The sequence below is a fragment of the Aristolochia californica genome, unplaced genomic scaffold (genome assembly GCF_029961685.1).
Source record: "Aristolochia californica isolate CCGP_79_NKW_82.1479 unplaced genomic scaffold, dmAriCali1.0.hap1 SCAF_3, whole genome shotgun sequence".
NCBI classification, from domain to species: Eukaryota; Viridiplantae; Streptophyta; class Magnoliopsida; order Piperales; family Aristolochiaceae; genus Aristolochia; species Aristolochia californica.
The window spans coordinates 38,861,531-38,874,844 of NW_027181992.1; the positions used below are offsets into that span (position 1 = coordinate 38,861,531).

A 13,314-nucleotide genomic window follows, 5' to 3' on the forward strand; every position below is an offset into this window, starting at 1 on the left:
CGCTCGAGCCAAATGCACCTTGGAACATGCACAAGACAGACTGAAAATATTAACTTGCCCAGCCAAGGAAGGAGAATCCCTCGAACCATCTCAAGGTGCCAAAGAGGTCCTGATGTAGCCCCAGTTGGAACACAATTTTCTGAAAAATCTTCATCCAAACCTGTCACGAAAATCTAGTGTAAGAGGACATGCTGGACTATCTCTTTGCTCTCATCGCAAAGGGGACAAGAAAGATCAGGGGCGGTGAAGCCTCTTCTATGAAGGTTGTTCGAAGTAAGAATCTGTTTTTTGATGGCCGACTATACGAAAATTTTGATTTTTCTTGGTGCTGAGAGTTTCCAAGCCAGATTCGCCTTATGCTCATGAATATTGTGGTCTTGCTTTCTGAGATGAGAGTAAACCGAAGTAACAATGAATCGGCCATTATTGCTGGGCTTCTAAATCAGTTTATCAACTGAGTGCTCCGTGATAATAGTACTGCTGAGTCTAGTAAGGAGAGAGCAAAAAGCCAACGATTCCTCATCATTTAATCCCCGCTGGAACGGGAGACTCCACGATTGATCACTCCATGAATCAGCCACAGAGCAAGAGAGGTTGCTAGCCACCCTATGCAGCCCTGGGAAGTCCTTAGAGAGGGATTGGAGGCCACACCATTCATCCGACCAGAAGATAAGGGTCCTTCCATTGTCTGTGTGAAACGAGCTAGCATCTCTGTATATTGGAAGGAGCTTGAAAATTGATTTCCATATCGGGGATAGAAGGCGAGCGGCACCACCCTCTCTCCACCTGGCATTCGAAAATTGAATGTAGAATTTCACTATATTCCTCTACAAACTGTTATGCTTGTTGTTGAAATTCCAAATCCATTTGAGCATAAGAGCTTTGTTCATTTCTCTTGTAGGCCAGATGCCCAATCCTCCCATATTATGAGGCATGCAAATATCTTTCCAACTAACCAAATGGTACCTGAAGGTGTCTTCTGAACCTCTCCATAGAAATCGCCGATGGATGGCTGGTTACCTCACTGTTAACTCACAACGAGGTAATCCGAGTAGTCGGACGCCTAGCAGAGGCCACAACATGGAAAAACTGTGTTGGCATCCCCTTCCGAGAGCCATTGAAAATGAGCCAATTGCTTCCAATGGATGAGCTAAAGTTTGAAGTTGGTTTTGAATGGAAAAGTGATGAGCTAACTCACTGGAAGAGAGACACCGGATTTTCTCAGTTGCGTCTATGGTGGGTTGAGGAGAGAGCTCTTTTCATCTAATTGTTGAGACCGGCGTCTCAAGGACCAAGAATTGAGGTGCTGTTTGAGTACCTTGAGCTTTTGAGGGAGGTACCAACCATGTGGCCCATGAACATCGAAGCCAATCCAGCCATTCGAAACAACCGTGGAAAAGCTGTTGTCGCTGAGCCAAGAGTTGGCAAACGGGAATGGCCCCAACGACCGAAATGAGTGTCAAGCAATATGGGCCAATGATATGAGAGCATGCGCCTAAGAACTCTACTAGTCACATTGTCATATAGCCGCAACCATTCCTCTTTGGATAGGAAACGATCCAATTTAGATAAAATTGGCAGTTATTAACCATTAGACAATCTACAACTTTCAAGGCCCCATCCAATCCTCTTCTTCGTTTGGAGGTCCTAAACACATACATAAAAAGTGACACAACAATTAAGATTCTGAGTATGTTTACTTACTGACAAGAGATAACTTGGAAACTTTGGATTAAATAAAATATCAGATAACTGAAGAGACTCAAAGGGAATAGTACCAATTCCGACTACTTTGGTATGAGTACCATCAGCCAATGTAACCATGCCAAAATTATGATCATATGGTTACTTAGAAAAATGATGAAGAACTACCTGACTAGTGAGCAGAAACACCTGAATCTATAACCCATGAAGGAGAGGAAGAAGTGTAAAAAGCCGATGTACCTGCTTGAGCAAGAGTAGCAATGAGGTTGTATGAAGGAGGACGTGCTGGAAGTCTTATATGATGTAGACTCCTTCTGAAGGTACTGCTGGACAAACTTATGATGTTTTTCTTTATTCATTGAAATATCAGAATTGCTGTTCTCACCTAGCAATGCTTGATTAGTTTGATTTGCTCAATCCAGTTTCCCATATGTTTCCCAACACCTTTCTGGAAGATGGTTTGTCTTTCCACATTGGGTACAAGGTATTCGTTCTGACCTACCCTGACCTTTAACTCCCCTTGAATTCTGTCCTCTACCTCTCAAGCTACTTAACCAAATGAGCTTGAGTCATTGCCACTTTTTTTTTATGAAATGTGAATTTATTAAGAGAACAGAAGGAGCAACTCCCTTGAGTCATTACCACTAACCACTAAGGCTGAAGTATCACTATTGATGCTTGACTGAGGGACAGCTGGTTCAACTCTCATAAGACGTGCAACTGTCCTCAAAGGTGGGTTTATTCGTCTGAGCTAAAATTTGTGCCCCCGGTAGATTTGGACACATTACATGCAGCAGTCAAAGTTATTTTTATTTCTTCTCTCTGTTGTCCAAAAATGGCCTGGTCAACCTCAATGGAATGGAATTTGTTGATTTGCTGCTACACCTTCCAGCTCCCCAACAAACTGCATGAGGGCTAATGCCCTGGTCTTTATACTGTAAAATATAGTTCATAAATTCTTGAGAGATTCTTCTTTTGAGAAAACCTCCTTTTTACTGCAGCCCATATTTCTGTAGATGTCTCACAAATTGCTAATGTGAGATTCCATGCTACTTAGCAGTCAAGACATTACCCATATTTCAAGCTTTCGACTTTGTGGTTCTGACAAAATGGGTATCTCCTTATATATAAATTTGTCATTGTTACGAACTCCTATGTAAATTTCAGCAGCTCTGGCCCTTAGAATATAATTATTGACAAATAAATACAAAATATTTATTTTTATGAAGATGATAAAGAAATATGTATTTGAATGTGGAGACTTTTTCTATATCAACTTATTTTTTGAGGTTGATTATATGCCTAGAAATTTGAATATATCTGAAGATGCTCCTGCAATTAATTTTGATGTGGGATGCTTTGTTTATAAAATTCTCATTCTTAGTTGGGGATCGGGATCGGCCCCTCCCCCCTGGCACTATTGGCCCACCTTTCACTCCATTTCTGATATTGTAAAAGTTATTTCTTGTTCTTGGAACCATGTAATCCGTTCGGCAAATTCTTTTGCTAACAAGTTAGCTAAAATGGGGACATCCCTCCAATCCCTCACTGAATGGGATGGTTCTCAACCCCCCGGATGTAATTTTCTCAGCACTATTTCAAAAAAAAAAAAAAATCTCTGTTTCAAAAAAAAAAAAAGAAGCTTAACATAGTTCCTAATGTTACTTAGGTACTGCAGCAATGCTACTTGTCATTGTCTGGCAACTGCACTTCAAGATTCTTTCTGTCAGCACCCTGTTAAGGTAGGTCATTTTTCATTTGCTTTGTTTATATTAAATTATGGTGTAATTCATAAAAAAAAAAAAAAAAAAGTCATGAAGTATCTAACTTATTCACCTCATATTCTTATTTCTTTCTGATATTCTGATCTCGTTCCATTGGTCCAGTGTTGATGTTTATACTGGTTTATGTCACAGCTTTTTTTTAATTTCATGCCCTTTGTCATATTTTCTCTGCAATTGATCTTACCATATTCCATCCATTAACGAATCTAGCTTCACATAAGCTATGGTGTTTGTGACCTGGTGGCTGTTAGAAAGTATTCACATAATAAATTCAAGAGGGGATTCGATCCTTTTGGGTAGCCATAAAATGTTGCAATCAAGTGATATTGTGGTTTCACATACTGGTATCTGATACCTGAAAATACCATATGTATTGCTTGGTGTGGCAGGTTTGTTGGCCCAGCACTAGCCTGTAGTGGGATACCATTGAGTTTTCCTTTAATATGTAAAGTGGAAATTAAAACAAACAAACAAAAAAAAAAGAATAAGCTCTTTTCTTATATTTTCGGAGTAACCTTGTTTCTTTGGTTGCAATTTTTTTTTTTTTTTTAATTTCTATGTTCAAATGTGCAGGATTATCATGTTGGTTGAAGTCCTATGTGCTGGGTCGTTTATGAGTGTGTACATAGGTGAGTTTCTTGGTAGGTTTGGGAAACATGTCATTGCAATATTTTTTAGGGGTTTCTCTTAGATTGTTTTTGACACTAAACTAGCATCACAAGTTTCATTTGTGCCATTTTTTTTGTTTTACTTTCATTTATTGCAATGTTCTATTATTTAGCATTACACTTTGTACTCCAAGTTGATATTAACTCCATGTGGGTGGCGTTTGTAAATGGTGAATCACAAAACAAACTTGAGCATGTTACCTCTAAATGGACTCAAACATGGGTTCATCAAAATAAAATAAAATGGAGTTAAAAAGGTTTATGTTTAGCAAAATATTTTGTTATTGTTGCATGCTTCCCATTTGATGCTGTTACTCAGATGAGGGAAAACACCTAGTTTACCAGATTGTGGGTTATATGTATGAGAAGTGCAAACTGATCTTATGTGATGTGATGATATAGTCTTTCACCTAAATAGAAAAGCTGTATCATGTAATATTCGCTGTATATAGAAATGCATGCCTTAGCATACTTGATTTTTGGGTGTCCAATGCAATGTGTATTTGGAATGCAGAAAATAATGGTGAGATGACTGTGCTGGAAAGAAACGTGAAATTGAACTTCTATTATTTTTTTTTCACAATCAATTTATTTGAATTAAAATAATTTTTTTCTGAACTGTTTTTTCTGTCTTCATTCATGAAGGTTGTATTCATCAATATAATTCATTGGACAGCCAGCCTGATGTTTTGAAATCGTTATATTCTGCACTACAACCATCAAGTTCCTTGGAAGAATTGAGGTAGATACTGGTTTCTGCTCCATGTGTTTTCTGGTGGTCAAGGTTTTCACTTTTGTGTGTTTCTGTTGATTCTCATTCTCTCTTACTACTTCCATTGAGGAATTGTATCGGATATGTTTATTAATTTTATTCACTCCTATACCTTGGATTGGGTTATGTACAAATAAGCGATGAACAGAAGTGTTTCACTCTAAACCTTGCATCTTCAATTTATTATTCTTGCAATAGAAGTAATTCATACGCGTACCTTTTAAGCGGCAAGTAACTTCTCCTCTCACTATCAGTTTGTGTTCCACATCTCGAGTTTGTTCTCTGGAACTGACAGAAGTTATTATGGAGAATAGTCCTGTGTCGGTTTGTGATTGACAAAACCATGTGTTATAGGGTAAAAAGAAGCCTTTTCACTTCTTTTAGTCATTTTTGGAGGAAACAATGTTAACTTCTGTTACAGCTTTAGGGTCTCACAATGAACTTTTGACTAAGAGAGAACCGAGAGAGAAGAAGAAGAAGAAGAAGAAGGCAGCTTATGGCAACTCCTCTCAACTTTTTCTCCCTTTCTTCATCCTCTTTCTCTCCCCTTCCACTTTATAATCTAGATTTCAATATGGTATCAAAGCAATAAGATCCAATTGAAGAGTTTCAAACCTTTTTCATCTTCTTTCAGACCTATGACTTCTCTAGGAAGGGATTGTTTTTTTCAATTAGTCTTGCTAATCGTCTTGAAAGGTTATTTCTTTCCTCTCTCTCATGCTATAACCAAATGGTTGATGACTTGTGCTGTTGATTAAGCAGTTATAATGTGCTTCTATGCCCCTAAAGGTTTATTTTCCATCTATTTCATGGTCTAATCCTAGACCTTTGCTTGCACAAACTCTTTCTAGGTTTGTTCTTGTGCACGCACCCACTAATAGATTGCAGATTTTTATGCATTGGTTGGTCAATCTAGTTTAAATGAGTGTTACTGAAGTATAGCTAAATGGTAAGAACTACTTGTCATGGTCAAGAGTTGGTAAACTGTTTTTGGGAATCAAGAGGAAGACTAGATAACTTCGTGATGAGCCACCTAGTCCAGTGACCGAGGACAGGGAAGTGGACAATTGACAATTAATGACCTAGTTAGTATTTTTTGTTTTTTAGAAAGTGATAATTTTATTAAACAAAGTAGCAAAACAACAAAACTACGGAGACACCCCCCTTACATGAAGGGATTGGAGGGAGGCTTCCTGCTTAGCAAAAGCATCAACAACAAAATTGGTAGATCTGGGAACATGGGACCAAATACTAGTAATATGGGGGGAAATGTCTAAAATAGAATAGTAAACTCGGCAAAGAAGAAGGAGAGGAGAACCATCTAACAATCATTGCAAAGTCTCCCTCAATGTTGAGTGGACCGGAGAGGTGCTCACAGAAGATGCTGAGGCCTATGAGGAGGGCCTGAAGCTTGACAAAAGTGGAGTCAGAAATACCCATAGGTCTAGAATAGGACATGAGCTGGTTGCCTACAGAATCATGAAAGACACCACCATAGCCCGCCATGCCAGGATTGCCATGGGAGCTACTATCAAAATTCAGCTTGGTGAAGCTCGGTTGAGGAGGCTGCCATTCCTGCATAGAGGGAGGTTTCACCGGGGTGTCCATCTGAGCAATGACACTCTAGTTGTCCCTGAGCGAGAGCCCTGACAAAGAGAAAAACTCCTTCCTGGAATGAAGCCACGAGGAGATGAGGCCAATGATGGAGGAGGTGACCTGATCCCGAGAGAGATGCTTGGCGCTGAAGTGCCTATTATTTGCGTTCCATCTAGATACCCCAGGGGCTGAAGGCAACACAAACCGAAATTATCATCCTGCCCAATTTAGGAAGTATTACTAATTTGATAACAATGTGTGAAATTGCCAAAGAGATGTAGAAGTCCCTAGGGTTACTTTTTCTCAATGAAGTAACCTGTCCAGAGTGTCTAATCTGTTTCACAAGTATTTTAATATGAAGCATGGTGGAGCAAGACAATGACAAAGTACTATAGTGAAATGAAAGATATCTTGCAGGAGGTTAATGCATATCATCCCTTCATCGCATATGCTGATGAACTATATAAGAATGTTAGTGGAATAGTCTCACATAGATAACTGTTAAAAAAGTCATTGGCCTATAAGGTTGCGATGAAGCTGGGCTCAATCATAACATAGTATTGGAGCAAGACGTATGTCTTAGGGTCGTTATCTTAATACCCTTGAGTGGGAGTGTTACTAGAAATTGTCCCACATAATTTAACAAACTCAATTTCCCTCTAACATTGGATTGTGGTTAATAATTTAAAGCAACCAATATAGAATATCATCACGGCAGCAATTCACTTAAAATTCAAAAAGAAAGACTAATCTGTGCAGGCTACACCTGTTCCCAAACTTTAATTTTTGACCCGACAAAGGGGCACTACAACTTCTCTTGACAAATTACCATCAGCCAACTGGCTGTGGCACAGAAAACAAGAGGAAAACTGATCTGATGGTTCCTCTTAGCTGAAAGAATTTAAAACACCAATTTGGAAGTTGATGTAGGCAAGAAGTAGAAGGATGAAAAGTAGAAGTCACCCACAATGAGTCCTCCTACTTTAAAACTATGTAGCTTAGAGAAATAAAAAAATAAAGAGAAGATTTAGAGGAGAGAGAGACAAGAGGATACCATGTAGATTTTAGAGAAATAGAAGAATAAAGAGAAGATTTAGAGGAGAAAAAGAGAGAGTGAAGAATGAGAGAATTTGCGTCTCAGCAATGAGACCAGTCCTTGATAAGGGCTAAAGATCAACCCCCAAGTCTTTTACGACCACAACTTAAGTTACAATTTAGAGAATGCCCAAATTACCCCTCTCACTGGTATTTTATCCCTTATAACTCCAAATACTTAAATAGCGTAACGTAAGTACTTCTAGTACTCTTCTAATAAGCCTAAAGTGAGAGGAAAGCTAAAAGACACAACTATTCATGAGTACAATGACTCAAATGCTTCTTCACCTATATATTATTTAACAACCGTCGTGTTGCAGAATGTATTAGCCATTTCTGTAAAAGTTTGAAATGAATCTATCTGGGCTAGGGGCTTTCTCGTTTGACATTAGAGAACATAGTTGGCTTCATTTCCTTCAAGGGGAATTGCTGTTCAAGGTACCCCACATCTACACTTGACAAAGTTTTGGAAGGTAAGGCTCATCCCATGTGGTCTATTTGGTTGGTCATTAGTGTATAAATATGCAAAAATAAAAATTTAAAAATTGCGGAATCATAATAGTGAATTTTATCAGAAGACAAAATTCCATTAATACGAAGAAAACAGATTGTTGTCTCTTGTTAACTGAAGTCATCTTGTGGAAAAATTTGGTGCCTGTTGCCTTCCTGAAGCCATCTGAATCTGCAATGCTGCTTCCAATAAGTCCCTTCATAAACAATGACTGCCTGGAGCTCCTCTCTATGATTGTTATGAGCCATATTCTCACCATCAATGGTGATCCTAGTCTCTTCAGCTTGATCAATAGCTTCAATTTGAGCTTAGAGGTCTTCTTTTCTTTTCTTGATGCCCCCATTGGTTTCACGAGATCGTGCTTTAATTTTTAATTTTAGCTGTCTTTTTTATTGATGAAGTACCTGTAACAACTGTTTTCTTCCTCCATCTAATAATCCGATGAACCCCTGATGATCATACCACACTTGTCCAAAGCAAAAAGGGGAGGGACCATTGGCTCAATGGCCACGTGGAGGGGTTTCTCACCGTGTGTGTGTGTGATTAGATATATGTTTAGGAAAGATAGCTCCATGGCGGAAGTACAAAATAAGGAAGAGGGGAGTCTTTGTCTCAAACAAGTGTTACAATGTGGGACCCACCATGGTGCTCGAGCTGGTGGGACCCACCATGAGGACGTAGGTCATCAAGAAGAATCCTAGAGGACTTGGGACACCAAGAAGAGTCCTCTGCCAAAGCAAGCTCGAGTAAAGGAATCAAGAAGTACAAGCTGAGTTGATTTAGAAGACTTGAAGATCAAGTGGGGCCCACAAGATCTCACGAGCTGGCACAATTATCAAGGTGTGCTGGAGAATCATGATGGGCCCACTAGGATAAGGCCACAAGCTGGCTTATCCCTTATATTCACGTGGTTAATAAAGAACTCCTAGTTCTGCTCCAATTAGTCTTCTAGGAGTTCTAGTTTGAATAGACTTACTTATATTGAAGAGTTAGAGTTAGAATGTAATTAGGATTGAATGACAACTTATATGAGGACTCTACCTCCTCCTCTCCTATAAATAGAGAGGTTGTAATTCGGAATTAAACAAGCAACACATTCAATCCCGAGTTTGGTTCTCTCTCTCCCTCTCCTTGCTTGGCGCAACTCATCCTTTCCCCTTTAATTTTTCCTGCTCTACCCAAGAGTTCTTCTCCCCTGTTCTCTCTTTTTCTTTCTTCTTTCTTTTGCTCGTGATTATGGAAAAGGGGTCCTAAATTCAACATGGTATCAGAGCACCATATTTAGGATCCCTCGACAAAAAGATTGCTCTAGAAAAGTGATGATCAACACCACTAAAAGAAGGCTCTTGTGAAGGAAGACTCACGAAGTTTTTCATATTGAAAATTATATATTGGCGGAAAGATATTTGAGTCTACTTTCCAAAGAAGAATTATTTGTTCCAATCGGAGTTATCTACAGAGAGATATCGATATTTGAATGAACGAAGGTCAGATTGCAAAATGGTTCTAGCAGCAGCAGCAATCTTCAGATTCCGAGGTATTTTTTGCTATCAAGAACTAGACTTTATATGAAGAAATATATATAAAAAGAAAAATCTGTAAGTCTATTTTCAGACCTATTCAACCAATTCTCGGTATGATTTTTTTATAAGGAGATATTAATCTTGGAAGAGTTTATGATCGTTCTGGAAAAAAACAGGAGAAACAGAACTTAGTTCGGCCAGATGACAGAGACTGAAATCTATCAGATTATTTATCTTCTAATAATTATATTTTATGAAGAGATGTTATACTTGGATGAAATTTATTTAAGTCTACTTTCAGAAGGAAAAAAATTCATATCAATCTGATCTATATTGAAAGATATATTCGAATTGGAAGAATCAAAGGTCATGCTGGTATTCTATTGTATTGAAAAATCCGAATTTATGCCAATTGTTTTGCGTCACCACAGAAATTTTTTCGTGGGATAAGATGTCCCTGATATTGAAGATTGCTATTGAGCCTCTTATGAGTGGTTTTCTGGAAAAAAAATATAATTAGCATTGATGCTATATTTACATATACCGAGTTGATTGAAGAAGTGCTACTTGGTGAAATTATTTGAAATTTTTTTTTTTTGAAAAAGAAGAGCCTATCATGGCTGATGAAAATATGAGAAAAAGAAGAGGTTATAGTGCTGGCCGAATGGATGATATTAAATGTACTCATTGTAAATTTCGGGGCCACACTATAGACCAGTGCCGTTATAGGCCATGCACTTACTGTGGTAGATATGGCCACAATAAAGAAATATGCTACAAAGCGAATGACAAGTCAGAATCGACAAGGGCTAATCAAGCCCTCATAAGTAATGCACAAGAAAACAATCCCCCAGCTGCACAAAAAAGTATTACTGATGAAGAGTATGAATTATTTTAGAAGATAAAGGCCATGCTAGGGTCTTCTCTTAGCCCCTCTGCCACTATTGCTTCAGGTATGAGACATTCTCTCCAATTGCAAAAATGACCTCGGTACGTATATTATTATCCTTGGCAGCTAATTCATCATGGCCAATATATCAACTGGATGTCAAAAACACTTTTCTCAATGGCAATATAAAAGAAGAAATTTATATGCAACAACCACCTGGATATGTGGTTGAAGGGGAGTCCGTATGTCGCCTTAAAAAATCTCTATATGGGCTAAAGCAATCCCCACGGGCATGGTTTGAAAAATTTAGTCAAGCCATCATACGGGCAGGTTTTTACAGATGCTCTGCAAACCACTCAGTATTTATTGAGAACACAGCAAGAGGTAAGGTGATTCTAGCTGTTTATGTTGATGATATCATTTTAACTGGAAGTGACTCAGAGGGCATTCAAAAAAATAAAAGAAAAAATATGTGCTGAATTCAAGACAAAGGATCTTGGATTACTGAAATACTTTTTGGGTATTGAGGTCTTACAATCCAGACATGGGATTATTCTATCCCAAAGAAAATATGCCCTTGATCTACTAGAAGAAACATGTATGTTGGGATGCAAACCGGTAGACACTCCTATGGATGCAAATACAAAGTTATGTGGAGGCACTGGAGAAGACGTGGATATTGGCAAATATCAAAGGTTAGTAGGGCGTCTTATTTACCTATGTGTAATGAGGCCAGATATTTCATATGCAGTAAGTGTGGTAAGTCAGTACATGCACAAGCCACAACTTAGTCATTAGCAAGCACTTGAGAGGATACTACGTTATCTGAAAGGGGTTCCTGGAAGGGGGCTCCTCTATAAGAAACATGGACACTTCAACATTGAGGGATTCGTGGATGCAGACTAGGCTGGATCCCTAGATGATAGAAAATCTACTTCTGGGTTTTGCACGATGGTCGGAGGAAATTTGGTTACATGGAAAAGCAAAAAAAGAATGTGGTAGCACAGTCCAGTGCAGAAGCAGAATACAGAGCCATGGCACACACTATAAGTGAACTTTTATGGATAAGGTCCCTTCTCACTGAATTGGGATTTTATAAAGAAGCTCCAATGGATCTATATTGTGACAACCAAGCAGCAATACATATTGCATCGAATCCAGTCTTCCATGAGAGGACAAAGCACATTGAAGTTGATTGCCACTTTATACGAGAAAAATTCCAAGCTGGTCTCTTATCCCTGAAGCACATCTCCTCACAAAATCAAGTTGTAGACATCCTCACCAAACCAGTTACTCACAAGATCATGTCTACCATATGCAGCAAGCTGGGTGTTTATGAAGTCTTCTCACCCCCAACTTGAGGGGGAGTGTTACAATGTGCGGCCCGCCATGGTGCTTGAGCTGGTGGGACCCACCATGAGGACGTAGGTCATCAAGAAGAATCCTAAAGGACTTGGGCAACCAAGAAGAGTCCTCTCCCAAAGCAAGCTCGAGTAAAGGAATCAAGAAGCACAAGCTGAGTTGATTTATAAGACTTGAAGATCAAGTGGGGCCCACAAGATCTCACGAGCTGGCACAATTATCAAGGTGTACTGGAGAATCATGAGGGGCCCACTAGGATAAGGCCACAAGCTGGCTTATCCCTTATATTCACGTGGATAATAAAGAACTCCTAGTTCTGCTCCAATTAGTCTTCTAGGAGTTCTAGTTTGAATAGACTTATTTATATTGAAGAGTTAGAATGTAATTAGGATTGAATGACAACTTGTATGAGGACTCTACCTCCTCCTCTCCTATAAATAGAGAGGTTGTAATTCGAAATTAAACAAGCAACACATTCAATCCCGAGTTTGGTTCTCTCTCTCCCTCTCCTTGCTTGGCGCAACTCATCCTTTCCCCTTTAATTTTTTCTGCTCTACCCAAGAGCTCTTCTCCCCTTTTCTCTCTTTTTCTTTCTTCTTTCTTTTGCTCGTGATTATGGAAAAGGGGTCCTAAATTCAACAACAAGGATTCATATGGAGGAAAAATTCTCCGAAGAAAGGAAAACGTGTGGAGGAAGGATCGCAGGACTGAACAACCAATCGAGGGAGCAGAGCCACTTCTTTTTCCACCATGCATCAGACTCTGTTTGTTCTCATGTTTCCATATTTCAGTGTTGCTTTCAAAGTGAAATGCTTCTTATTGAATTAGGAAAGCATGAAAAATATAATCGCTTTACCCTTCCTTCCCACTGAACTCTTACCATGTTACTATCGTCAAATAATGTAGTGTACTCTAGAACCATAGTTAGTGCTGCTTTCAAAGTGAAATGTTGTTATGGACTCCATAGCAGGTCGAGTGATTAGTAGACACCGTGGGTAAATCATGTAATTTTCTGGTTTAAGCACTTTGTTGGTTTAGATGTAATTTCCTTTCTTTTCATAGGCCTTGTTATTGGCCTTTGCTTTGTACTCGAACCCTAGTCCTCTCTTATAAGGGGGACGAATGCTTGAATGGAATTAAGCTTGATCATTAGTCTTAAATCAGAGATCGGATACTCTCTCTTCCAAGGAGGTCCAAGGTGCAAGCTTCCTTCGAAAGCTTGAGTCTTCTCAACCATAGTGCGTTCTAAAAATCCCAAACCTCACTCAAGGACGAATTCCAACCTAGAACCAATAGGAGATCGCCGAGTGACTCGATCCATGGCCAGGGACCTTAACAAATGTCTTCTTACTGAATTGTGTAACCATGAAAAATATAATCTCTGTACTCTCTCTGTGTATGTATATATGC

General features: G+C 39.0%; 1 protein-coding gene across 2 annotated transcripts in view; it reads left to right on the forward strand.

Moving 5' to 3' along the window:
• Nucleotides 1-13,314, forward strand: part of LOC137958915 (protein FIP1-like) — an 80,606-nt gene that overhangs the window by 49,371 nt on the left and 17,921 nt on the right. The window contains exons 6-8 of one of the 2 annotated variants that reach the window (XM_068806123.1): nt 3,374-3,446; nt 4,062-4,117; nt 4,802-4,898. In XM_068806123.1, coding sequence (XP_068662224.1) covers nt 3,374-3,446; nt 4,062-4,117; nt 4,802-4,898 — 226 coding nt within the window. The remainder of the gene's footprint in view (nt 1-3,373; nt 3,447-4,061; nt 4,118-4,801; nt 4,899-13,314) is intronic. The other variant, XM_068806124.1, reaches the window with a different exon arrangement.